This window comes from Hibiscus syriacus, unplaced genomic scaffold, assembly GCF_006381635.1.
Source record: "Hibiscus syriacus cultivar Baekdansim isolate YM2019G1 unplaced genomic scaffold, ASM638163v2 tig00111069_pilon, whole genome shotgun sequence".
In the NCBI taxonomy this organism is placed as follows: domain Eukaryota; kingdom Viridiplantae; phylum Streptophyta; class Magnoliopsida; order Malvales; family Malvaceae; genus Hibiscus; species Hibiscus syriacus.
The window spans coordinates 150988-178264 of record NW_024062970.1 but is presented as its reverse complement, the minus strand read 5'-3'; the positions used below and the strand labels follow the sequence as shown (position 1 = coordinate 178264).

The 27277-nt window shown below is 36.0% G+C and overlaps 3 protein-coding genes and 1 pseudogene across 3 annotated transcripts; 1 reads left to right on the top strand and 3 right to left on the bottom strand.

Moving 5' to 3' along the window:
* Positions 1-1250: 1250 nt before the first annotated feature.
* LOC120151769 lies at positions 1251-2443 on the bottom strand (annotated as a pseudogene).
* A 1666-nt stretch (positions 2444-4109) lies between these two features.
* LOC120151768 lies at positions 4110-5961 on the bottom strand. The gene is made up of 2 exons (XM_039164131.1): positions 5821-5961; positions 4110-5060 (listed from the first exon to the last, which is right to left on the bottom strand). Exon 2 carries the CDS (start codon positions 5030-5032, stop codon positions 4244-4246), a length of 789 nt encoding a protein of 262 aa, XP_039020062.1. The 5' UTR covers positions 5033-5060; positions 5821-5961; the 3' UTR covers positions 4110-4243.
* A 2865-nt stretch (positions 5962-8826) lies between these two features.
* On the top strand, positions 8827-10882 carry LOC120151715 (tRNA pseudouridine synthase A-like). The gene is made up of 2 exons (XM_039164095.1): positions 8827-10326; positions 10418-10882. Exons 1-2 carry the CDS (start codon positions 8903-8905, stop codon positions 10794-10796), a joined length of 1803 nt encoding a protein of 600 aa, XP_039020026.1. The 5' UTR covers positions 8827-8902; the 3' UTR covers positions 10797-10882.
* An 11178-nt stretch (positions 10883-22060) lies between these two features.
* Positions 22061-26973, bottom strand: LOC120151748 (probable pectate lyase 13). The gene is made up of 5 exons (XM_039164115.1): positions 26785-26973; positions 25822-26502; positions 24829-25045; positions 24000-24202; positions 22061-22332 (listed from the first exon to the last, which is right to left on the bottom strand). Exons 1-5 carry the CDS (start codon positions 26913-26915, stop codon positions 22107-22109), a joined length of 1458 nt encoding a protein of 485 aa, XP_039020046.1. The 5' UTR covers positions 26916-26973; the 3' UTR covers positions 22061-22106.
* Between the last annotated feature and the right edge of the window lie 304 nt (positions 26974-27277).

Sequence of the window (27277 nt, the reverse complement as noted above, 5' to 3'; positions counted from 1 at the left end):
ATCATCTTACTAAATTAATTATGTTTTAAAAATATAAGAAAATGTTATGTATTTGTGTTTTACGTCATTCCTACGTTAATAGTGTATTGTTGTTTCTCTCATCTGAAAATGTAGATAAGAATAACTCACGTTAAATTTTATATTTTAGATGTAATATATTTCATGTTGATATCGCTTTTAATTATTTTTTCGCTCTCAGATTTCTAATAAGTGTTATAATATTTATAATTTGAGTTATTAAGTTTTGAAATAATTTTTTATGTAAATTTTGTTAACGATGTTGGAAACATATAAAATGAGTTTTATTGGGAAAAAATTCAGTTTTAGAGGAATAATTCTCGATCAATTTAACGATGTTTCAACTGATATTACAATAGAATTGAAGTTGTTAAAAATCTGGTTTCAACGGACATTTAACTTTAAATCAAAATTGATGTTATTGAATACTTAAAAGACCAATTTTTTGATGAAATTTATGTCAAATGGAAGAATATTATATATGGACTCAAATTTTTACTTTTAGCCTTTTTTTTGAATAGTTGCCGCTAGTATTATTAAAAAATGAAAATATTCAAAATTAGAATGAGGGTTTATAACTATCATCGTAAAATAAATACATAATTTGAGAATTTTCCTATAACATTGAAACTACCCACTTTATATTATATACATAAAAAAGGTTAAAAACTCAACCAAATGACTTGGACAAAAAATATATACGAACAAATTTGACTGCATTCACAAACCAACCACAAAAAGCGAATTAAGCTATTGAAAAACCACCAAGAATCGTAAATCAGAGTCAAACGTCGTGAGAAACTATCCACAAACATAAAATCGCGCATCCAAATTTAATCCGATGGTACATAGCAAGAAAGGTCATCAAGGTTACAAATAAACGTAGTCTTCTAAATTTGATTGTTGGATGGGATTTCAAATGAGTTAAGGTTCAGGGTTCCGTCAAAAGGAGCTTTGGGTTTAATAGAAAACAACTGTTGTTTATGATTTAAGATTTAATCGGATTTGAAGTTTATGAGAGAGTTCAGATATAAGAATGTGACACATTTATATCGGGCACATTCTCATGTCTAAACACTCACACTCACACTCGAGTTCAAATAACATAAATGTCGAGCACGAATGTCGGACACAAATATTTTAAATAAAGCGAACATTCGATTAACATTACGATTGCAGTAACATCGAAACATTAAAACATAAAGATCGAAATATTGCAGATTCAAGTGCACATTATACAGTTGAAGTTTGTGTTTTATTCTTCGAGTGCCTTTGAAAACGTGAAACGGAAACTGCTTACCCGCCGCTTATCGGAGGAATAATGGCCAATTCATCTTTGTCTTTAACAACAGCAGAATCGGTTGTATATTCTTCATTGAGAGCAAGAACAATGCAGTTCCGCATCTCGTCCAAGTTCGGGAACTTCGAAACGAGCTTGTTTAGACAATCTTGTGTAGTACTACCGGATGGAACCTCCATCGATAGCTCCGTCAACCCGGTTATATCTCGAGCTTTGGCGAAGAACAGCACCTTTATCTGAATGGACGATCCGTCTTTGCCGACCGGCGTGGTGGCAGGAATATTTATCTTCCTTAACTTTCACATCCATCATGTTAACAAATGGAAGGCAGCACTGGATTTATCACAAATTGAACCCTGTTGACACTACAAAACGGAATCGATTTCGAACCACCATTAGTGTCTGTTTTCGATTCGAGGAATGGCTAATTCAAATCTTGTGCTTTGAGCACCGATCATAGACCAGATACACAAGTTCAGCAAGTAACCTTGTTTCATGTAATGCTTGAACATGATTATAATTTAAAAGTACATAATCAGATGAAAACTTCAGATCAGATATTCAAATTAGGTCAAATGCATCGATATAATCGATAATTCCCCCCTCGACTTCGGCTTCTCAGCTGTCTATTTTCAAATCAATCGAAGATAATAACATGCATGAGCATGGGTCATACACCCAACAATCGATTCAAATGCTCGAGTACAGCATTAATATCTACTAGATACGAGGAATCATGAAACACTAGAACATAAATTACAATCACATAAATCAGATGAACATTAAAGATCAGAAATTTAAATTAACATCTTGAAAGTGACAAGAGTAACAAGCAGTAGAATCGAAAACAGCGAATCAAAGCAGTAGAATCGAAAACAAGAAATCAAATTGTAGCAGAGTACCAGATAACACAGCGAGCCAAAACAAAGAATCCCATGAATCAAAGTAAAAATTAATCCTCAAATTAAGTTTAGGGTTTCGAGATTTCACCTTAATTTACTGGCGCGTCGGAAACTTGAAGGAAAGAAAGAGCTGGGTCAGGCACCGGAGGAGGAGAGGGATAAAATACAGGAGGAACACAAAACGAGGCCTTCTTCAGTGAATAGTTGAAACGGTGAGCGTTCGATCGAATCAAATGAAAAATTTTTCGAGTCGAATCTAATTTATAAGATCTGAGTTGAGTTGAATATTCGAATGTCTGTTTAAATTTATTTATAAATACTTATAATATTATGATATTCAATTTAAATAATTTTTATAATCATATAATACAATATATATGTTTTTTTAATATTTTTTCATATATGATATACATATATCATAAAATCAAGAGACTCGACTTAAACTTGAAAATCAATCCACTAATTACTAAAATTTTGAGTTATTCGAGTTGTATTTTACAACTCGATTTGAAATTAAAAAAATTTTGAATCGAGTTTATGAAATTACAACTTGAAATCGATTGCAATCGAGTCAGAAAAATTAATTTTTTGAGTCGATTAGAGTTTTGCTCGCTCCAATATAAGATTATAGATAAAAAAAAGTGTGACAATAATATTGTGAATATATTCAAATTTGAAAAGTAAATTATTTAGATAGTGTGTTGGAAAAAAATTAATTCATTTACTTGAGAAATTATTTGTTAAGATAAGATGTTTGATACATTATCTTTTGGAAGAATTTGGATCACTCGACAATACGGGTGAGCATTCGATCGAGTCGAGTTTAGTCGAGTCAAAAAATTTCAAGTTATTTAGTTGATGAGTCGTATTTTACAACTCGAACTTAACTTGAATTTTTTTATTCGAGTTTCTATGATAATTTTATTATAATTATTTATATTATTATGGCAATAATTTGTTCTAATTTTTTTGACTTTATCTAACCATAATATATATATATATATATATATATATATATATATATTATTCTTTCATATTATAATGCTTTTAATATATCATATACAATCTAAAATTATGAAATATATTCATAATACTATATTTTAAAGAAATTATTTTGAGGGTAAAATATTAACGAGAGTATAAATGAGTCAAGGAATTGATGAGAAGAAAAAATTTGCAAACACATGTAGTCAAAAGATTAAATTGAGTACAATGCATGGTTAAGGGACTAAATAAAAAAGAGAGTACATATTTAGTAAAAAAAAAATAACAATTGAAGTTATATAAGTATCATATTGTCGTATATGAGCATGTGGTTCAAATTTGGTAAAAAAAAGGGGACATAAACTAAATTACAAATTGAAGGAACAAGAGATTATGAAAAATTGAAGGACTAAATTGAAAAATAAAAATTTGTTATCAAAAAGAGGAATTGAAAGTACACATGTATTCTACTATGGTTTAGGATCATGTGACTCAAATTTGGTAAAACAAATGGACTTAAAATAAATGACGAATTGAAGAAATAAAGAGATTATGAAAAATTGAAGGACTAAATTGAAAAATAAAAAAATTATTATCAAAAAGAGGAATTGAAAGTACACATGCATTCTACTATGGTTTAGCAACATGTGATTCAAATCTAGAAAAATATAGACTTAAAATGAAGGAGGAATCGAAGAAATAATGAAATTAAGGACTAAATCATAAAACTATCAAAATATTTAATTAAATTTATCATTATTCAATTAAACTCGACTCGACTCAATTACTTTCTTAGATGAGAATGGATCAAAAATGTTTAAAAGATATTTTATAAAGTTCATTGTCAATAATTATAAAATAATCGTTAATTTTATTAAATTATTATAAAATAATCATTAAATTTATTGAAATATTATTATAAAATAATCATTAAATCTTAACTTTACAATATTGTCTCATAATGAGTCCTAACATACATGAATCACACCAATCCATATGTATATATCAGAAAAACACTACTTCCCCAGCTCACTTGCTTTCATCCATTTTTGTCTTCAGTCCCTTGCAACCATTGTTCTAATTTAGCCTCTTTGTCAGCCTTGAAATCCTTATAGTTTTCGGACAAGAATGATAATTTGTCATGCGGAAGTTCGACGTCGTCTTTGGCTTCTTCCTTTTCGTCTCCTTCGTTGACTTCATCGGCCATTTGACTCGATGCGGGTAGCTCATCAGCTTCTGTATCTGGAATTGTACTGGTGCTGGTAGATGCAACCGATAACGGTGGATCTGGTTGCAGAGGCAGCTTCTGGGGTTCGGTTTCCGTCTGCTCCTCGGAATCAAGTTGCGACCACTTAAAATTGCTCGCCTTTTGTTTCGCGGACTTGATTACAGTTGAAAAATAGTTATTGCCGCCAAACTGAGCATTTCCGGAACCGGGACCCCATGACATTGGTCCCCAAGTGTTGGTTCTTCCCATCTGAAAGCTTGAAGTAGAACTGTGGATCAAACCTCTCTTTGGTTGTTTTGTGGACATTAATGTTAACGAGCTCTTAATGTCCTTAATCATCTCATCCGCAATTGGGAAACCGCATTCCTTCATCGATCTCACCATGGTGATAGAGTCTTCCAAGTCCTCGGTGTGTAATGTTGCTTCATGAGACTTCTCTGCAACATGATCATGGAGATTAACTACGTTCGGAATGGCATTCTCGGTGTGCTGTTGAATGTAGAAAAGTCCGACCGAGGGTTCATTCGCCACGAACTTGATCATCTCTGCTAAGGATTCAGTTATCTCCACAAAGCCGTCCACAGCGGAGAAACCATTCATCTTGTTGAAGGTGAACCGCGGTTCATCACTGAAGTTAGTCAAAAATCACAAATCGAAATGCACGTCGGGAAACGGATGTTTTAAAAGAGAAAAACTAGGCTACTTGATCATGTCTAACATCGATATCCAACACATATCGAACATATATACGAGTATGATCCTCTAAACGAAGAAACCTATAAAAGCTCAACTCATGTCGGATGCATACCATATCCGACACTCATCCAAATTCGGATAAAAAACGATCTAAATGGCAAATTTCCTTTCTACAATCAATGAACCAAATTTGTTATCGTCTTAATTTCCACTGCAATCCATAAGAATGTGGTGTAAACAGAAACAACTACAATAAAGTCGATCCCCAATTTGCGCAATAATCATCACCACACACCTTCTTCATTGAACCCTAGAACCCTAATCCCCAAACCTAATTTTGACCACAAAGTGCAGATTTTGATTTCACAAAAAAACCAATCACTAAGCTCGTACGGCTTCTCACTGTATGAACAAACCTTCAACTTATACCAAATCAATTTCCACATGAATTTCCAGGATAATTCAATGAATTCTAGGGTTCATTTTTGTAGTAAAAGGGGGGAAAATCAAATAAACAAGCACAAATATCTGCAATTTAACCAAAACGAAAACACCCCATTGAACTAAAGAGACAAAAGATAAATAAAAAAAGTCATTATAATCGATACCCAAATTAAAACATCAGAAAATAACAATAACCCAGAAATCAAAGCTTTGATTTCTTCAATTAAAAAGAAGGGAAATTTACTTACCAGACAAAACGATTAGAAGAACAAAAGAAACAATCCTCAGGTTTCGATCAAAGGGAGAAAGACTAAAGTTTCAAGCTTGGAGAGTACAGCTTCTCTTCTTTTTAATTATGTTATCTCTGTCCCTTATCAATGAAGCTCTGTTGGAATTTATTTTCTTCTTCTTTTATTATATAAATCAACAACGTTTGTCTGAGATGAAATTAACTAACAGCATATAAAGACAAAGAGTTAATTTAGTTTCGGGTCCTAGTTTTAGGGTTAATACATATTTTAGTCCCTGATGTTGATTATAGGTATCTAATTAGAATTTGAATTTTTTACTCATTTATTATCTAGTTTATCAAATTTTATTATTTAAATTTAATTATCATAATTGATCAAACAATTTTAATGATAAAATAGAGTGTTATTCTTCTTAGAAATTTCGTGTTTAGACAACTACATCGATATGATTTATGTGGATTATCAATGATTAAGGAACACTATAGATATATGTAATGTTCTCGTCAGTTCTAACTATTTAGAAATTATATTAATAAAGTAAAATTTGAGTAAATTACAAGATTGATAATTTTTAGGGTAAAATATATAAATAGTCTCTGAACTTTTTGGACGCTTGCATTTTGGTCACCTAACTTTTGAAACTTATAATACAGTCATTAAAATTTTAATTCATTTTCATTTTGATCCCACCATTATCTCCTATTATTTTTTGCTGATGTGATACTTAACCCCGTTAACTTTTTGACGTGGCAGCAACAATTTCTTCTTCTTCCTCCTCATTCTTCTTCTCCTCCTCCTCCTCCTTCATCCTTCCTTCCTTCCTTCCTTCTTCTTCTTCTCACAACCGAAACCTACGATCCATGTTTCCATGTTTCCAAGCACCCAAGATCGAATGTCGAATTTAAAGGAAACTATAAAAATTCCCAAACAATAAAAAACATTAAAAAAAGGTACCTGGAAAGTTGACAACATATCCTTTTCACAAGCCTGAGGAACACCATCCTCCAGGGAAGGATGATTCCAAAAAATTTTGAACTTGATTGGAAAAGCTGCTAAGATTGCTGGCTCAGCAAAATCTAAGAATCTGATGGCTTGTATCCCAACCATAACAAACTACACGCAACTCTGGTAGGTTCCTAATGTTATTGTAACCCATCAAAAGGAAGGGATAAAAGCTATTCATTTGGCATCTGGTCGAACTATATGCAAGCTTCATCTCTAAAAAAGGCAACCTTCATGCTGATATCAATGGAGATGGACTCCTGGATCATGTTCAGGCTGTTGGAGGAAATGGTGCTGAGAAGACTATTGTTGTTGGATCAATGGAGGTATTACGACCTTGTTGGGCAGTTGCAACCTCTGGAGTACCAGTTAGAGAACAACTATTTAATGCTTCAATATGACATCACTCCCCTTTCAATTTATTCCAGCATGGAGAGTTCTACAGAGGTTATGGTCGAACTGCAAATGTTGCTTCTTTAGAAGTGGCAACACATATTCTTATCCCGAAAAGTGACGGACATAGGCATCGTAAGTGTAATACCCCAAATTTTAGCTAGGGACCAAAATATAAATTTTAAAAGTTTAGTGGACAAAATATGAAGTTTAGTGACCAAAACAATAATTTTTCTAAAAAGAAATTTTATTCCATAAATTGGGAATGACGTTTTCATAGAAATCCGAATTTCACAAAAAATTGAATGATGATAGATAAATGTTAGAAATATTATTTCCAAATTTTAAAACTGTAAAATTTAACGTGGATAAGTGAAATTGAAGTTGATTTTCCATATTTAGCTGAAATCATATAATTTATTTGTTTTAATGTCAATGATTATAAGATAATAGTTTTTTTTAAAAATTTAATTAATTAATAATATATATTTTACATATATAATTATTTAAACTCGAATTTTTTAGAAAAATTATATTTATTTTTATTAATGAAGTATTTAATAGATTTATTTTAAATTTTATAAATATATTTTCATTAATTACTGAAAAAATAATAAAATTTCAGATTAATCTTTTATGTTATTATAAGGGAAAAAGGGGTAAAATCAACGAGATAATACGTTGAAATTTTTTTTTTCACAAGATAGTGCCCTCGCCAGATTAATTGCTCAGATAGGGTGATCTCTACAGTCCCTGGGGTAGGTCGCCATGCACGCCCAGCGACCTACCAGGTCGCCATGCACGCCCCAACACGCTGGGCATCCGAGGCCATCCGACGTAGGTCGCCATGCACTCCGGGCGACCTTGTAGGTTGCCATGTACTCCGGGCGACCTACCCTCGCTCGGTTGCCCTCGGATTCCCTCGCATAGCTCGCTCGGATGCCCTCGCATAGCTCGTTCGGATGCCCTCACATAGTTCGTTCGGATGGCCTCGGATGCTCTCAGATGGCATCGGATGCTTTCGGATGGCCTCGGTCGGATGGCCTCGATCGGATGGTCTCGGATGCCCAGCGTGTTGGGACGTGCATGGCGACCTACAACAACGTTTCACGCTGGACATTCCAATACAAATGCTAGATTTCATAATTAATCTTTTTTCTCTAAATTCAATAATAAATTTCTATATATACACACAACTCTGTTAATCTTAAAAATTAAACAGAGAAACAAAGATGCCTAAAGGTATATTATAAATAAATGTAAATAAAATACAATAATATACTAAAAATGCTTTAAAAATTGAATCTGAAAACACCACACTATTTGATTGCATGGCGACCTACACCTGATCCTTTGCAAAACAGCCCACAGGTCGCTCGGATGCCATGGCGACCTCCAAGGTCGCCCGGATGCCATGGCGACCTCCAAGCTCACTGTAAAATTCACCCCCGGATGCCATGGCGACCTCCAAGCTCACTGTAAAATTCACTCCATTTCAGCAATTAATCTGTGATGTGCATTATCTCGTGAATAAAAAAGTTCGAGAACATTATCTCGTGGATTCACCCGGAAAAAGGAGTTAATTAGGGTTAGAAAATGAAACAAAACCACCACCTTTGAGTGTTCCCACGACAGTTGAATTGCAGCAAGTGGGGAGTTCCATCACCTTAAGAGCCCTAGAAACATGGACACTTCAGATACCCTCGTCACCAAAATCACTTCTTTGCAGCCGCCGCAGCAGGAACCTGACTCTAAAAGGCTCAAAATGTCTACCACCACCACGTCTGACGACGACGAAGCCGTCGCCACGATAACCGACGCCAAAAAACAGAGATACAAACGCCGCAAAATCGCCATGTTCTTTGCCTACTGCGGTGTCGGGTATCAAGGAATGCAAAAAAACCTAGGAGCCAAAACCATCGAAGGTGACCTCGAGGAAGCGTTGTTCCTATCCGGCGCTGTCCCCGAGCAAGATCGTGGTAACCCAAAACGTTACGACTGGGCTCGATCGGCACGTACCGATAAGGGCGTTAGCGCAGTTGGCCAGGTCATTTCTGGGCGGTTCTACATTGACCCGCCTGGCCTCGTTGAGCGCCTTAATCAAATACTTCCGACCCAGATTCGGATATTCGGGTATAAGCGTGCGACGGCCTCTTTTAATGCAAAGAAGTTTTGTGATCGACGGCGGTATGTTTATCTTATCCCTGTTTTTGCTCTTGATCCTAGTTGTCATCGAGATAGGGAAAGTATTATGGCTAGTGTAGGATCCGGTAATGAGCTTGTTAAGTGCTTGGAATGTTCTGAAATAGGTCGTAAAGTCATAGGTGTTATGGGCAAGCGTAGTTTTGAGACTAAGTCTACTGTAGTTCAGTCCGGCATTTCATCGAACAGTGAAGATGCTGAAAATGCAACCAAGGAAGATAACCTGATATCCGATCTTAAAGAGGAGGTTACTGAAATGGATAACTCGGGGGTTGTGGAAGTCAAAGTTAATGTAGTCAAGTCGACAACAGTTCAATCTGGCATTTCATCGAACATTGCGGATGCAGAAAATGCAATTATGGGAAATAAACTTACTTCTGAGCTTAAGGAGGAGGTTACTGAAATGGATGATTATGGGGTTGTGGCAGATAAAGTTATTGAGGCCAAGTCGACTATTGTTCAGCCTGACATTTCGTCGAACGTTGGAGATGTTGAAAATACAATTAAGGAAGATAACCCGACTTCTGAACTGAAGGAGGAAGTTACCGAAATGGACAATTCTGGATTTGTGGAAGATAAAGTTGATGTAGAAAAGAAAGAGGAAACAAAGTTTTGTTACGGTGAGGAAGAGAAGGAGAGGTTCAATAGAATACTGATTCACTATATTGGGTCTCACAACTTCCACAACTTCACTACAAGAACGAAAGCTGAAGATCCTGCTGCACGTCGATATATTGTTTCATTTCACGCGAACAAAGTTGTTACCGTCGAGGGCATTGATTTTGTCAAGTGTGAGGTTGTGGGTCAGAGCTTCATGCTTCATCAGATTCGAAATATGATCGGCATGGCTGTTGCTGTCATGAGGAATTGCGCCCCTGAGTCTCTGATTGAAACTGCATTGCGAAAGTAAGACTTGTTTTTCATTGCATTGCTGTCATAGATTACGGTTGTAAACGAATTTTAGTTTGCAGCTAATATACATCTTAACGTATTTCAGGGATGTACACATCAACGTACCGACGGCACCCGAGGTTGGTTTGTACTTGGATGAGTGCCTCTTTTCGTCTTATAACCAAAAATGGAAAGATACTCATGAAGAGTTGTCTATGAAAGCATATGAAGAAGAGGCAGAGGAGTTCAAAATGAAGTTTATATACTCGCATATTGCCTCCAAGGAGCGTGAGGAAGGAACCGTTGGCCTGTGGTTGCATTCTCTAAACCACAGAAACTATCCCGATTTACGGGCCTGCAGCGGAGACACAATCAATGGGAAGAAGAGTCCAAAGGTTGATGATGGTGCAGACACCATTGAAGAGAAGAGTAATGCGGGGGAGAATAGCGGAGACACTGCTGAGATACATACTGTGCAAGAGTAGAATATTTCCTATACTCATAGTCTCGATGAAAAACTAACTATTTTACATAATTTTTATCAAGTTATAGTTGGATGGTGTTTCAGTTTCGTTCGGAACTTGTTTTGAGTTTTTAACTACCGAAGTTTAGCGAGATCGGGTTGAAATTCGGTGTTTGGAAGGACATGACATAGATTCCTGACGTGCCGCTAACGCTTGGATGGTTATTCTGGACAGCCAACCAATGAGCTGACATGGTTTCGAGGGCACAGTTTCGGATTTTGTCGACCACCCTTAATCCGGGTCCGTATTTTCTTCACCTGTGATCATCCATTGCAGCTTTTCAACTGAGTTATGTGGACAAGTACACTTATACCATTCTTCACCTTGCTTAGCACTTACGGTGTATATGAGAGAGGGTTTTCTTCGTCAGCCGTGGAAGAGCTAAGGCTTCATGAGCTCGGAAAACATTTCCGGCGACGCTAACTTATTTTACTCAAACTTGGGTGTTAGTATTGTAGATGAATACATAATTGACAAGAGGATTTGACATAACAATTATGGTAGACTTTATTCTAAGTACTTAAATATTTTTCTCACCTCAATATTTCTTTAATAATTGCCCCTAAAATATGCTACAAAACCCTAAAAAAACTTATAATAATTGACCCTAAATTATTTATTTCCTTCACTTTGCAATGATTGAGGATTGGACTTTAGGTTATCGGCCGAAATTGAAGAGAGATAGAGTTGGGTCCACTTGACAGCCCAAACCCCATTGAAAAAGTTGTTTTTACCAATAATGTAAAAATCAATTGCCTTTAGTGGTCTATGATTGGATCCCTTTTACCCCCAAAAGAAAAAAAATCCCATCACAATCGTCATCTTCACTCAATGCCATGCACTTAAAAGAAATTTCATTGAAATTTAACAATCAAAGTAACGCTCCGAAACCTGGGTTAGTAATTCAGATCAACCCGATATTTATTTTAGACTCTAAAAGATTTATTAAAATGGTTCGGATCAAATTTAAAGGGAATTGGGCCGAGTTAGGCCCAAAAGAATTAGAAAAGATGATGATTTTCTTATGGGCTTGAAAGTATAGGGATCTAAAGAGTAGTTTACCCATTTTTAATTGAAGCTAAAATCTCCCCTTCCCCATTTTATATCAAATTCACGTAAACCAAACCTAGAACTATCTTACCAAATACTTTCTCCTTCTTCCTTCTAGCATTTTCCATTTCCCTTCCTTTCAAGAGCTAAGTTTCAAGCAATCCGATCTTAGTTAGCTTGAGCCAAGGTAAGATTATGAATCACCATTCTTCAAGCTTTAATTTAAGCCCTATTTTGCAAGTTTTCATATGTGGTTTCCAAAATGGGTTTTTGGGAGGCTTAATAAATCCAAGGATTCTAGGACGTTTTTGTTAGATTTAGATTATTGGAAGTATTCTAATCATTATTTTCATTCCTTAATTAATTTAGAATCTTCTTTTTATTATCTTTGATTAGTGAAATAAGTGGGTGAAGCCTCCAAGACAAAGGGAAGGAAAAAGTTTCCAGTGAGTGAGTTGGAGCTTTGCTTTTAGCCTAGAAATCAAGGTATCCACACTTACAACTTTTCTATACTCTTAGTGGGCCATGTTAATGTATTAAATAGTATGAAGGTAAGAAATAAGTTTATTGAGCATAGCAATGGTAGATTTTATGTTTTGGAATTGCAAGCATGATATAAGTCTTATTTGTGCCCTTTTTATGACACATAATACTTTAAGCATGTTTGGGGACCTCACAAGGGTCTTTGGGAGTATGATATAGCATTTTTGTGCTTGTTTTTAAGTCTTTTGTAGGTCAAGTATTAATATTATAGGGCTAGTATCGATACTTGTTCATCATTTCTGGGTAGAAACGTGTTTTATGGGCATAAGTATCGACATTTTTCCAAGAGTATCGATACTTTGGGTCGTAGTTTCGCCCAGAAAGTATCAAAATCGGGCATTATAGATTGTTTAAAAGTAACAGTACTTATATAAAGTATCAAAACTTTTGCGCGAGTATTGATACTCTTGGCTAGTATCGATACTTTTAGTTTGTTTTGCGCAAAACATATCGCTTTTAAGGGAATTAGACCCGAGATACCCCAATACTTCAGTATATTATCAAATAAGACTACAAGTGAGAATATTTACGATTTTTAATTCAAACATAGAAACCAAATAATTAGGGTGACATAAAACTAGCCTTGGTTGATGCTCCGGAAACAATTTAAACACCCGAGTTCCTTTAGTTTAGCGTGTCTAAATTATAGATGCAGTCTAGATATCCATAAGCAAGGCCCTTAAAACTAACTAGTTAGGGCGTAAGGTCCGACACTCGCAAGGGGTGGGCTAGTTGGGGGTGTGGTGTCCAATGCAGTGATTCCAGGGACCACATCCTCGACAGACTATATGGGTGTGTGAGCTCCGAGATGCAAAAATCCCTTAGTCGTACCATGATGTTTACCATAGCGTAGAGAGTGAGTATCGCAAGGATACTCACTAATGTTGCATTGGTGATGCATTTTATTATTTTCAGTTATTAAAACATGTTGTAAATGTACCCTTGTTAGTATATTTTAGTTGTTAGTGTGGCATTGGGCTAGTTAGCTCAACGTTTGGAATTTGTTTACTTACGTAGATTAGGTGAAGACTAGTAGTGGACCTGTTTGACTAGAAGAAATCCAAACCATACAGCAGAGCAGAGTACGTCTCGAATTTCTTAGAGGGCATGTATATTCAAAGTCTCTATTTTGTAAATTTGAGTCGTAAATTGTTCTAAACACATGGTATGTATATTTTTATTTTTTTATCTATGGGAGCTCTCGAACTATAATTTATTTTGTATGAATTTAATATCTATTTCATTAACAGGTTTCGTCAAGAATGTTATTTCATTTGAGCATGTTAGAGAAATTTGTTGGTTACCATTTCAGTGGTTCCGTGTGGCACTCTCTTCGGTCGATTGTGTGTCGTATTGGTGTAGGGTGTTACATTTAGTGTTATCATAGCGTCAGGTTTGATGGTCATAGGGCTCGTGGGTTAGAGTCAGTAACAGTTTATAAATATACATGCCTCTAGGGATGTCAAGAGTACTTATGCTTCTGAAAAAGTTTAAAATGACCCATATTATCGTTTCAATTTCAGAGAGTAAATATGGATGAGAGCCCAAGCCACAGTTATGAGGGTAGACATGACAGTGGGATGTCCCTTGAGGATGAGTTAGGTGATGAGGTTGTCCCTGATACTGAGGTTGAAGAGCCAATGGATACGAGGGTCGAGGAGGCAACATTCTTTAAGGACTTGACAGAGACCCTTAAGTCTATGGTCAGAGCTCTACCTACAGTGTCTACTACCCTACCTACCAGTCAGTCCCACCTGTTGTAGCATTACATGAGACCCCGGTTGAGAGGCTTTAGAGGTACCGGACCACATATTTCTTTGGTTCAGAGAATGATGATCTAGTAGTTACGAATCTTAGAGAGACTCCGTACTCTTCGCCAGCTACACCTCACTCCTGAAGGTATGCTAGAAGATGTTATCTCCCTGTTAAAAGGTGACGTCATTGACTGGTGAGAGACAGTCGAGATATCCCTATAGCCCTAGCGACCCACTTGATATCTCTTCCTAAAAGAATTCTATTATAAATATATCGGTGAGGCTCATATGGATGCTTTGAGGGACCAGGAGATCGTTCAATATTTGAGTATGAGGTAGAGTTCCTCCACCTAAGCCGATATGCACCTGAGTTGGTGTCGATAGAGTACCACCGCTACCAAAAATTTAAAGAGGACATTCGGTTGGATATTCTGACCCAATTAGCTGTCAATCCACTAAGGGTATTTGATGAGTTAGTCCGAAAGGCAAAAGCTGTCGAGAGGGTTTTGGAAAGAAGAGCAACAAAGACAAAGGATACATCGGGCCAGAACGAAGGAGGGGTAAGACCGTCTGAATCTTCCTAGCAGCCCAAGAGGGCAAGAAATTCTCAGGAGACATGGATAGCCTTATCAGGACAATCTACCAGATCTACTAAGACTGCGAGCAGAGGTGGAGGCAGATCGATGCCACAGTCTCATCCCAGTTGTTCTTTATACGAAAAGAGGTATTAGAGAGAGTTTAATAAGGGGTTTAGGGGATATTATCATTGTGGATCCCTTAACCATTTCGTGAGAGATTTCCCAGTGACTCAAGAGGTGACCTCAACTACTACTAAAAATTAACTCCATCAATTCAAAGAGATGAGAGTTCTGCATTCGGATAGACTGGTAGAGGAGCAACAAGATCAGGAGACAATGTCAAGCCCAGAGTTATCACTCGCCAGTATGTAGTAGAGCTAGGGAGGATTGTGATGCAACTGACTTTATCTCAGGTACTTTTACCGTATTTTTCCTTTCAGTCATTGATTTGATTGACCCTTGATCCACACACTCCTATATCTACTGTGATTTACTTCAAGAGAGAAATATCCCAACTGAGAACCTCAATATAAGAGTCTGAGTATCCAACTCTTTAGGGTTGATGTCATAATAGACAAGGTATATCGTAGATGCCCAGTTGAGATTCAGGGTGAGATGTTTTTCAACTGATTTTTTAGAGCTGCCACTAAGAGAATTTGATCTGATTCTGGGCATAGATTGGTTATCAGAGCACGACACAAGCTTGAGGTATAAGCTTTGATGGTTTAAACTCAGAAAAGAAAATGGAACCCGAATCGTAATGTTTAGTGAGAAGTACAAGGGTACAAGGGTTGTGTCGGCTCTTAAGGTGTAAGGGATATTGGATTAGGGTTGTGAGACCTTCTTGGCTTATATAGTTGAGACTCGAGTTGGAATTTTGAGAATTGATGATATCCGAACTGCCAGAGACTTTTCAAATGTTTTTTCAGAGGAGTTACCGGGTTTATCGCCAGACAAAAAGTTAGAGTTTAAAATCGAAGTAATGCCCGATTTTGCTCCGGTATCTATTATTTTTCATCGCATAACATCGACATATTTAAAGAAATTGAAGTCTCAACTTCCAGAGTTGCTTGAGAAAAGGTTTATCCGGCCAAGTATTTTTCTTTAGAGAGCGTCAATCTTTTTTGTTAAGAAGAATGATGGGTCAATGAGGCTATGCATCGATTATCGTAAGTAGAATAAACTGACCATTAAGAACTGATAACATTTTCCCATAATCGACGACCTTTTCGACCAGCTTAAAGGAACTTACTTTTTCTCCAAAATAGATTGAGGTTTATGTATTATCGATTAAAGATTAAAGAAGTTGACATCCCAAAGATGACGTTTAGGATAAGATACAGTCATAATGAGTTTATTGTGATGTCGTTTGGATTCACAAATGCCCCAGTGACATTCATGGATCTCATGAACCAAGTTTTTCACCCATACTTGAATCAGTTCTTGGTGATTAGTACTTGGATCAATATCTTCGTATAGTTCTTCAGACTCTTAGAGATCGTCGTCTTTTCACTAAAATTGGGAAATGCTAGTTTTGGTTACCTGAGGTTTTATTTTTGGGGTATGTAGTAGTAGCGAATGGTATTCGAGTCGATCCTCAAAAGATTTACGCGATGCTCGAGTGGGAGACACCCAAGAGTGTAACTGAAGTACGAATTTTCTTAGGACTTGCAAGCTACTATCTTATGTTTTTGAAAGTTTTTTCAATGATAGCAACCTCGATGGCTAAATTACTTCAAAAGGGAGTATCATTCGTGTAGGGAGAAAAATAGTAGAGTAGTTTCGAGCAGTTGAAAACTCTTTTGATCCAAACCCAATTATAACTCAACCAGAGTCAGGAAAAATTCACAGTTTATAGCGACGTTTCACTAAACGACATTGGATGTATGTTAATACAAGAGGGAAATGTGGTCGCCTATGCTTCTCGTCAGCTTAAGCGTCATGAATAGAATTATCCTACTCATGATCTAGAACTTGTAGCAGTAGTATTTGCACTCAAGATTTAGAGATACTACCTGTATGAAGAAAAATGTTGTATTTTCACCGATTATAAAAGCTTGAAGTATCTACTCACCTAAAAAGAATTGAGAGAACTTTTAGCACGTCTGATCATTTCTAGTAGTGGTGGATTATTGGTCGAGCTATGAGTAGAACATGATATAGTAAGCGAGATCAAGAGACTACAAGGTTCATATAATAGTATAAGAATTCGTGTAGAGTAAGTTCACCTAGGCGAGATCTCAGGTTTCGAGTTGCGTGAACGAGATGTATTGTTTTTTATGTGACGTCTTTATGTCCCGAAGGTTGATCAGTTGTGTGAAAAGATCCTTCTTGAAACCCATTATAGTCCACTTTCAGTTCATCCATGAAGTAATAAAATGTATAAGGAACTTCGACCGTTGTATTATTGGCAGGGGATTAAGATAGATGTTTATGAGTTTGTAGCAAAATGTCTGGTGTGTCAACAAGTTAAGGCGGAACATCAGGTTCCCTGTAGTTTATTACAGTCGATCCAGATACCACAATGGAAGTGGGACAAAGTGACTATAGATTTCGTGACGAGACTTAAGTATGATGCGATATGGGTAATAGTAGATCGGTTGATCAAGTCTACTCATTTATTACCGGTTAAAATATATTTCACTTTGGAATGATTGGGGCAACTCTATATCCATGAGATAGTAAGATTACATAGAGTTTCGACCATAATTATTTTGGACAGAGACCTCAGATTTACTTCACAATTTTAGGAAGCTTTACATGAATCTTTCAGCACTAAGCTCCATTTCAGCACCACATTTCACCTCAAATAGACGGTTATTCATAGCGGGTTATTCTAGTAAGATTACATAGAGTTTCGACCATAATTATTTTGGACAGAGACCTCAGATTTACTTCACAATTTTAGGAAGCTTTACATGAATCTTTCAGCACTAAGCTCCATTTCAACACCACATTTCACCTCAGATAGACGGTCATTCATAGCGGGTTATTCAAGTTATTGAGGACATGCTCAAGTGCATGGTTATGGACTTTAAGGGTAATTAGGATGAGCATCTATCTTTGGTGGAGTTCACGTATAATAACAGTTATCAGTCGAGTATTTAGATGACTCCATACGAAATTGTATATGGGTAAAAGTGTAGAACACCCTCTGTTGGATTGACCTCAGTGAATGAAAAAAATTGGGACCAGATCTAATCCGACAAACCGAAGAAAAAGTCAGGATAATTTCGAGTAGACTGAAGGAGACATTGGATAGACAAAAGCCGTATGCAGATTTGAAGTGCAAGGAAATCAAGTTTGTCATGGGCGACAAAGTATTTTTAAGGCATCTTTATGGAATAAAGTACTTTGGTTTGGGCGAAAAGAAAAATTGACTCCACATTTTATCGGTCCTTACGAGGTGATTGAGAGAGCTGAACTAGTAGCATATCGTTTAGCCCTTTTGCCAAAGTTGGAATGCATCCATAATGTATTCCATGTATCCGTGTTACGAAGGTGTCATTCAGACCCATCATATATCTTACCCTTGGAACATGTTGAGTTGATCCCCGACATGACATATGAAGAGGAGTAGATCAGAATCCTAGCCAATAAGATGAAAGAAGTAAGGAACAAGAAGATTCCTCTAGTAAATGTGCTTTGGAGAAATCATGGAGTCAAGGAATCCACTTGGGAAACCAAAGAAAACATGGAGCTCTAGTATCTGCATATTTTCTACATAGGTAAAATTTTGATGACATAATTTCTTATTAGGAGGGGAGAGTAGTAACGCCCCGAAAACTGAGTTAGTAGTTCAGGTCAACTTGAGATCTATTTTAGAGCTCAAAAGATTTATTAAAATGGTTTGTACCAAGTTTAATGCGAATTGGGTTGAGTTGGGCCCAAAAGAATTAGGAAATGTGATGATTTTCTTATCGGCTTTAAAGTGTAGGGACCTAAAGAGTAGTTTGTCCATTTTTAATTGAAGCTGAAATCTTTCCCCCTATTTTATATCAGATTCACGTAAACCAAACCCAAAATTATCTTACCAAATACTCTTCTCTTTTTTCCTTCTAGCATTTTCCATTTCACTTCCTTTCAAGATCTAAGTTTCAAGCAATCCAATCTTAGTTAGCTAGAGCCAAGGTAAGATTATGATAACTCCTCAAGCTTTAATTTAAGCCCCATTTGGCAAGTTTTCCTCTATGGTTTCCAAAATGGGTTTTTGGGAGGTTTAATATTTTTTTGAAGAAATTTAGGAGGTTTAATAAACAAGAATTCTAGGACGTTTTTGTTAGATTTAGGTTATTTGAAGTATTCTAATCCTTATTTTCATTACTTAGTTAATTTAGAAAATTATTTTTCTTATCTTTGATTAATGAAAGAAGTGGGTGAAGCCTCCAAGCCAAAGGAGAAGGAAAAAGCTTCCATTGAGTGAGTTGGAGCTTTGCTTTTAGCTTAGAAATCAAGGTATACACACTTACAACGTTTATATACTCTTAGTAGGTCATGTTAATGTATTGATGACAAAGAGTGTTATAGATGGTAAAATGAGCCATAATAACAACCTCTTTTATCCTAGATGGAGCCAGGATTTCAACTTGAGGGAGTAAAGTATAATATTTCTAAAATTAGGAGGATAATTTTATAATTATCTCATAAATATTTAAATTTTTATATATAAATTAAATGTAAAAAACTTACTGGGTTGGGGGCTATAACCCCTCTCAATCCCTTTGTCGTTCTGTTCTTGTCTTTTATTACTATTTATATTTATTTTTTTAAAATTTTATTCTGATTATGTCTCTATAATATAGTTCATATGGGCCATCCTAATTTTTAATATCTTTAATTTAATATTATAATATACATGGATGGACCTAGGGGGAGTTGGTGGGGGCGGTCGACCCTTAAAATCTAAAATTACTATATATTTTAGATTTTTCTATGTATTTTCTATCGAAAATCTATTTTCGCCCCCTAAAATTTTATAAGTTCAAGTTCACCCTGCTTGAAATTTTATAAGTTCAAGCTCGCCCCCAACTTAAAATTTTGCATCTGTCCCTGATAACATAAAGAAATATATGAAATTATTCCCCCAAAACAACCCTATGTTACCAACTATATTGACATTAACAATATAGTAATTATTGATTGACATTATTTTCCAGCAAGGAGACATGTCCATTGATAACTCCGTAAAAAGACTGTATTTAGGACCTTTTCACTTAAGTTCTTGGTTGTCTAAAAGCCCATACATTATCATATAGATGCATTTAGGAGCATATAGTTGCATGTGGTGGATATATTTTGCCATGCCATTTTATTTTAAAATTTATGTTGCATTATGGGAAAGGTGTATTGTTTAATGATGTGCATGATTTGGGAACAAGGATGTGCAAGGAGAATTGTCGTGACAAATTAGAAATACATAGCAGAATGCGAATGATGCGGCAATTCGAACGGTATTTCTGGGCAGAAAAGACAAAAGAATATATTTTTATTAAAGCCAGTTGTACTTATCTTCACGTGCTCTTTGTTGCCAGCCACATAGGATGGGACCACTACCACCTATATATCACCCCTCACGTCAAGGGAATGAACCTTAAGGTACTATAGGAATTTTGACACCAAACCTAGGTTTATTCCCCACTATAAATAGGATATGAGGTCACTATATTTGAGAGACTGAATTTTGAAATATTTTGTGCTGAAACTTTTGATAGGAGAGATAGATAGAAGAAAAGTTCCACCTTTTTCATTCTCTTTATCTTTACTTGGTGTTCCTCCATTAGCAAGCTTGAAGGAGTGGTGAGCTAAGCGTTTGAGAGGAGCTAGCGAGCTAAGGCGGTTTATGGTGGTCGAGAGAAGCTCTGATAATGCACGACAAAGGCTTTTCCTCCATCCCTTTGATGTTCTTTCTCACTTATCATATTCGGGTTGTAAGAAACGAATGTATTTTATGATTTATTTCATGGACTATTCGAGCCCCACCATAAACTAGCTTTATTTGGTGGGAGTTCACTATAGATGTTTAAGTTTTTTTCTTTAATGAATGCTTTTTTTTTCTCTGTGTTTTTATTTGTTTTGTTTATGGTGTTTAATGACTTAAGGTTGTAGGAGCTATGATAGTAGTTATTTCTTAGGAAAATACTTAGTGGTCGAGAGAAACTAGGTAACCCATCTTTAGTGTTTGAGAGAATCTAAGGAGGATAAACATAAACAAAGGGTTTTAGATAGTAACTAGACCTAATCAACCCTTAGACATAAGGTTAAGATTTCAATCGACTAAAAGGGGTAGTGCTCTGTTGAGAGGTTAGATGTTAGTGCTGACGCTGAGTGGTATTGCCGTGACATATTCTATTGATCTGAACCAATAAGATATATGCACCTGCTAATGCCGAGAGGTATTGCCATGTCATTCTCAACATATCGATTCCCTTGACTAGAGATAGCATAGGGCATTTTCGTAAATTATGTCGGGCAAGTAAGACATAGAAGCAAGATCTTCATGAGAAGATAAACTTAAGTTTCCTAATTGACTCCTATAATTCATTCCCGTAATACCTTGTTATATAAGGATTGTCAAGTTATATTATTCAAATCAAGTGTTTACATTTTGTTTTGGCTTTACATTCTCATTTGATTATTATACATATAATCTATTTTGCCACGACATCTCCATTTGCTTTCAGATCACACTATCATTCTATCCCCATCAACATACATTTTATTTTGCCTCAACACTCTCATTGGTACATACCATCACAGTAATTATACTTAGGTAAAGTAGTTCTTTGTTTTGATTGAACTTATAAATTTCCTTTAATCCCTATAAATGCGACACTCATTTATCATTATATTACTTGTTCAATTATGTATACTTACAAATATTTTAAGTCCATATTTATTACTAACAAAACACGGACATCCATGTGTAAGATATCATCCAAACAAAAATCAATACAAATAATGGATGATATGAAAAAAGTGCAAAGAAAACGAGGCACCCAACTGGAATGCACCGACTATGATGTGGGCCCCACCTTAGCCGCCCATTGTAAATTCCAAAATCTTCGAATTCAATTCATCTCCGTGATAATTAAGTTAATTATGTAAATTATTTTTACTCATCTTCATGATATGATTAAAACGTTAGTAAAATCTAAACCCTAAATTCAATTATACGTTTTTAATAAAAAATAATAAATTAAATGAAAATTGTATATTAATTAGTTAAAAAAAACAAACCATAACTAGGCTCGTAAATTTTAAACCATAAACTATAAACAAATGAGAGAACATTTTCTTTCATTTCTTATCTTAATAATCATTGATTCCTTTTCTTGTGTGGATTTATACTACAATAACAATAATAATGGTAGAGCACCTTGGTTGGTGATTGAATGCAACAACAGAATAATTAGAGAGGACAAAAACATTGAATCCATCGATGGGGACGGTGGGGGCGGTGGTGCTCCACTCCTGAATATCATTCCGAAGAAGTTGCTGTCATTGTCGGACCCGCCACTGCCGGTGTTGGTTGTGCCGGAGTACCCCGGAGAAGAAAAGCTCCCGGTCTCTTCCCTGTGAAAACAATTCGAAATCAATAAAAATGAAGAGTTCGAATAACAAAATAGTAAAAGCGCATGACAGAAGCAAAGAGGGTCCACCTAGTTGTCCATATGATCCAATAGTTCAAGCATCACATAATGGTGGTCATTGTTATACATTTAAAACTAAACCCCCCCCCCCTTTACACATCTTTTGCTAGCTGGAAACATCAACTTACTCACCTAACATGAACGCTCTCTCTCTTTGCAAATCTTCTTTATACCGTAAACTCTCGATATCCGATAATCGTATTAAGTCCGATCCGATTCAATCACGGGTCAAACCCCTAATGTTTCGTTTGGATCGTGTTACTCAGCAAGATAAATTGACCGTTAGTTCTATCGACATAGAGACACTTTTAACCTAAAATGAAATGTTTAAGAGTGTTTTTTTATTTATACCTAGGGTAAATGGGTAACAATCTATAAATGACTGTATTTTGTTCTCATATGTAATGGGGTAAGAGAAGGTAAGATAGTATGCTGTCCCTAACACTAAGTTAAAAACAGTTTCTGTAAGAGACATCCAAATTATAAAATGCCTTCCATAAGATTTGATCCCACGACCTCAAAATTAAAATCCTTGTACTCTACCAACTGAACTGAATGATCATTTCAAATGAGTAACAACCTATCTGGTTAGTAAAGGCTAAAAAGGAGACAGGCTCCAATGGGTACCCTAAACAGGGACGACCTTCCCCATGAAAAGGCACATGGATTTGGACAACTGAGTCTAATAAAGCTGTGTGATTGGCTCAATGCTGGTCTTACACTCTCACACCATGATTCCCCAAACACAAGCGCCATTTGTAACTTAAATTAACAAAGGTAAATGATTGTCAATTGTTCCCATATGTAATAGGATAAGGGAAGACAAGATAATAGGCTGCTCCTAACACTAGGTTAAAAACAATTTCTGTAAGAGACCTCCAAATTATAAAATACATTCCATAGAACTTGATCCCATGACCTCAAAATTAAGATCATTGTACTCTAACAACTGAACTGAATGATAATTTCAAATGAGTAACAACCTATCTCGTTAGTACAGGCTAAAAAGGAGACAGGCTCCAATGGGTACCCTAAACAGAGGGACGACCTTCCCCATGAAAAGGCACATGGATTTGGACAACTGAGTCTAATAAAGCTGTGTGATTGGCTCAATGCTGGTCTTACACTCTCACACCATGATTCCCCAAACACACGCGCCATTTTGTAACTTAAATTAAAAAGGTAAATTACAAATTTCATACCCTCTTTCCTATTTTATTCACATATCTTTAAAAATTTTAATTTACTCACTTAATTTAATACATTCAATTTTTTCGATCTATAAACTTTACTCTCTATTATTTTTATTACTCTGTCATTAAATAGTAATGACGTTTAAAACAATGCTATTTAAAAAAAAAATCACCAAAACTACATCATTTTATATTTATATAACATCTCATTTTAATACCGACTATTTAACGGTCGAATGATAAAAAAAACCAAAATTTTAAAAGATTTAAAATACAATAAGTAAAATAAGAGAGATAATAAAATTTAATTATTAAATTTGTAATTTACCCTTAACACAAGGAAATTAAAAGAAGGGCAGATCGAAGAGTAATTTATTCAATTGGAGATTCCGATTACCTGGATTCACCATAAACGCCAGCGTTTGAAGTGAGCTGCTCAACGAGGACGGCCGATTTAGGTTCCACACTGGAAGCTTTGACGTACTGGGTCATTATGCCAGCACCGGAGGGCACAAAGTACGCGCCATTTACCATTATGTCCCCATCTGTTCTCCAGTTCCAGTCCGTCCAGTCCTCGTCTGTATCCACTCGCTTGGTCACCTGTTCATGTGAAATATATTCTTAGACTAGGGGGCGTTTTCGTCACATGTGTACAGATTTTAAACCAGAACTCGACCGGACTTCATTCTCAAAACAATCCGATCTGATTTTCTCTTAATTCAATAGTTAGAAAATAATATAATTTTATAACATCGAATTCATTTCTTAAAATTTTATAAATTCATACTCGACCCGCTAACATAAAATCATACATCCGTCTATTTCACGATCCCTAGAACCAACAAATCCTACTCAATCACCAACAACCACGCGCCATCTTGGAGAGTGGACAATACACAAGAGTGCAACTTGCAGGAAATATATATATATATATATTATATATATGTAAAAGGTTTCACGAGACACCCGCCAATCCACCGTCAAGAATTCTAAACACAAGAATAAAAAAATAATTAAAAAATTGTCCTAAAATAATATTTTAAAAAACCCTAAAATCTTTTCTAATAAACCCTCAACTTGATATTTATACCAAAACAAAAGGTGTATTTAGAGGTAAAAGATAAGGTAGGGACTCGATTTAATAAAGCAATGAAGTTGGAGGATATATTTAGTAATTTATCCTAAAATTGAAACCAATAATTTTTTTAGATTAAGAAAAGGGATACCTCTTTAGCACTTGCGTCCCCCGGCGCAGTGTAACGGTTCCCTTGGCTGTTGATGGTGGGGTTACCGCTACCGCCGATAGCATACATTTTCCATGATGTGAAATCATTGTTGACCACGTGTATGTACCCCCTCCTACACCTCGGCATTCTTTGCACCAGAGCTTCCCCGAACACGTTGAAAGCTATCGTCACCTGCATCCCGGAATCCGGCAAATACCTAAACCAGAATGCACAAAGAATTTAGTTTTCGATCAAGAGAAACTCGATTCGATTCGAAAATTTACATAAGAGATGTCGTCAGGCTCTCTTTAGAGCTGGAAATTGGTGATTAAATCGATTGAACTAGTGAGATAGAATCGGAAATCAGGATAATTCGACTCTTTATAGTCGGAGAACAAAACCTCACACAATGTGCCACTGTTCAATTATATCACTAGACTGTTAAATTTTAATGGCATGATAAGTAGAGAGATCTTCATGTCACCGTGACAATGCGAAAAAACGATGTCATTTTAGTACAATTATTGATTCTCAAAATGATGTTTTAGATGGTCGGTGAAAAATTAATCTTACAAGAAGAAAATGAGTGAAATACAAATATTTTGACACCTATCTCTCCGTGAAAGACGACCGGTGACCGGCAATGATTTAATGCCAGCAACAGTAAAAAAAGTAAAGTGTCAAAACTGAATTATTTTAAAATTTAGTGACAAAAACGATATATCCCTAAAATTCAGTGTCCAAAACAATGATGTTTTAGATATCAATAATAGTGTCAAAACGATATTTTTGATCATGCTGTTTAGGTTTTAATGGCTCAATTGAAATAAAAACTGAAATTTAATGTTATAAATGAAGCAATTGAAAGTATAAAGTTCAGGGTAAATTCCGTTTTTAATATTTAAACTATTAATTTTGATCCGTTGAATTGCCTAAACTTTTCATTTTTTTTCAAATTCATATCTAAAATTTAATTTTTGAGACGGGGAGTACCTGTCGTCATGTCCCAAGAGCATAACTTCATCATGATGAGAAAAATAGCTGTTGCTGATGGTAATCCCAGTGGAACCCATAACAGCATCAACCAACCCATCAGTACAGTAACTCAACGAGCAATGATCCACCCAGATTTTCTGAGACCCGAATATCGATATCCCATCGCCGTCCGATCTCCCTCTCCGCCCCACATGCGTCGGCGACGCAGCGATGTCGGTGTTCCCCGACGGCCTACAATGGTGGACATGGATGTTATGTATGATGACATGCGAGACATACTGCAACGTCAAACACCCGTTCCCGGTGATATGAACGTTGGCCCCCCGACCGTCGACGGTCTTGTAAGAGTTGAAGATGAGCTCGTGCTTGAGCTTGATGACCATGTTTGTCGAGAAAACGATCCACAGCGGCTCGTCTTGGATGACGGCGTGTCGGAGCGTGCCCGGTTTGGGGTTGACGGTGTCGTGGTCGGACGAGTCGGTGACGGTGTAGATCCGGCCGCCTTTACCGCCGAGCGTGCCTCGGGCGAAGCCGATTGAGCAGTCGGCTAAGCGTTGGCGGTTGTTGTACCAATCTGGGTCGCATCTCCAGCAATCGTCGATGGGGTTTCCGGTCCGGCATTGGCCTTTTTCGTGTACGGACAAGGCTCGTCTTCTAGATAAGGATGCATTTAAGCTCCTACAAGCACAAAAAGCGAAGATTTTTAGTAAAATCAAGAGTAAAAACACAGATTTTCCCACAGAATCCTCGAGAAAATCAAGATTTTGAGCTGAAAATCCAAATTTGGCAACCAGAAAACACTAAAACTGGTGGGTTTACATCAGCAAAAGCAAAGATCTTGAAATATCCAAGAGCAAAACAAAAAAAAAGTTAAGATTTGGGGGTTATAAAACACTAAAATGTGTGTTTGTTTCTGGAGAAAATTCATGAGAGAACCCATTGGAAGTGAAAATAGCTTACCGTTGAACATCAAGAGCAACAGATTCAGGGTCAAGGTGCTGATGAGGGAGGCTGAGATTGAAGGCAGCTCTTGAAAATGAGGGAATTGAACCCAAGATGCATATCCAGAGAATGTAGGCGAAAGGGAGCATCTTGGAAGTGAAAGGGAGCAACTCAAATGGCAAAGAAAGTTTGGGCTTTTTTTTTCCAGTTTTGTTTAAACAATATATCCAGTTTTTTTTTCATTTTCAAGAACTGTTTATGAATCGTTTGACGAAAAATTCATTTATGTTCGTTTATGTTAAATATAAATAAAAAAATTTAAAATAATTAAATATAATATTATTCTAAAATTGTTAGTAAAGAAAAAAAAATTATTTTTATTTATGTTCGATTATGTTAATTTATTATGTTCGTTTATATTCATTTATATATATTTATTTATGTTCGTTTATCACTTAAATGAATGAATACGAACAAACTATATTCCTTAGAGAACAAATCAGAAAAAAAA

Bases quoted from the DNA above. Each gene is read 5' to 3' on its own strand.
- LOC120151748 (XM_039164115.1), bottom strand. From the start codon at position 26,915: ATGCTCCCTTTCGCCTACATTCTCTGGATATGCATCTTGGGTTCAATT. The intron at 24,203-24,828 runs GTATCCCTTTTC...TCACATGAACAG, and splicing joins GGGACGCAAGTGCTAAAGAG to GTGACCAAGCGAGTGGATAC. The intron at 22,333-23,999 runs GTAATCGGAATC...TTGTTTTCACAG, and splicing joins GGCGTTTATGGTGAATCCAG to GGAAGAGACCGGGAGCTTTT.
- LOC120151715 (XM_039164095.1), top strand. From the start codon at position 8,903: ATGGACACTTCAGATACCCTCGTCACCAAAATCACTTCTTTGCAGCCG. The intron at 10,327-10,417 runs GTAAGACTTGTT...AACGTATTTCAG, and splicing joins ATTGAAACTGCATTGCGAAA to GGATGTACACATCAACGTAC.
- LOC120151768 (XM_039164131.1), bottom strand. From the start codon at position 5,032: ATGAATGGTTTCTCCGCTGTGGACGGCTTTGTGGAGATAACTGAATCC.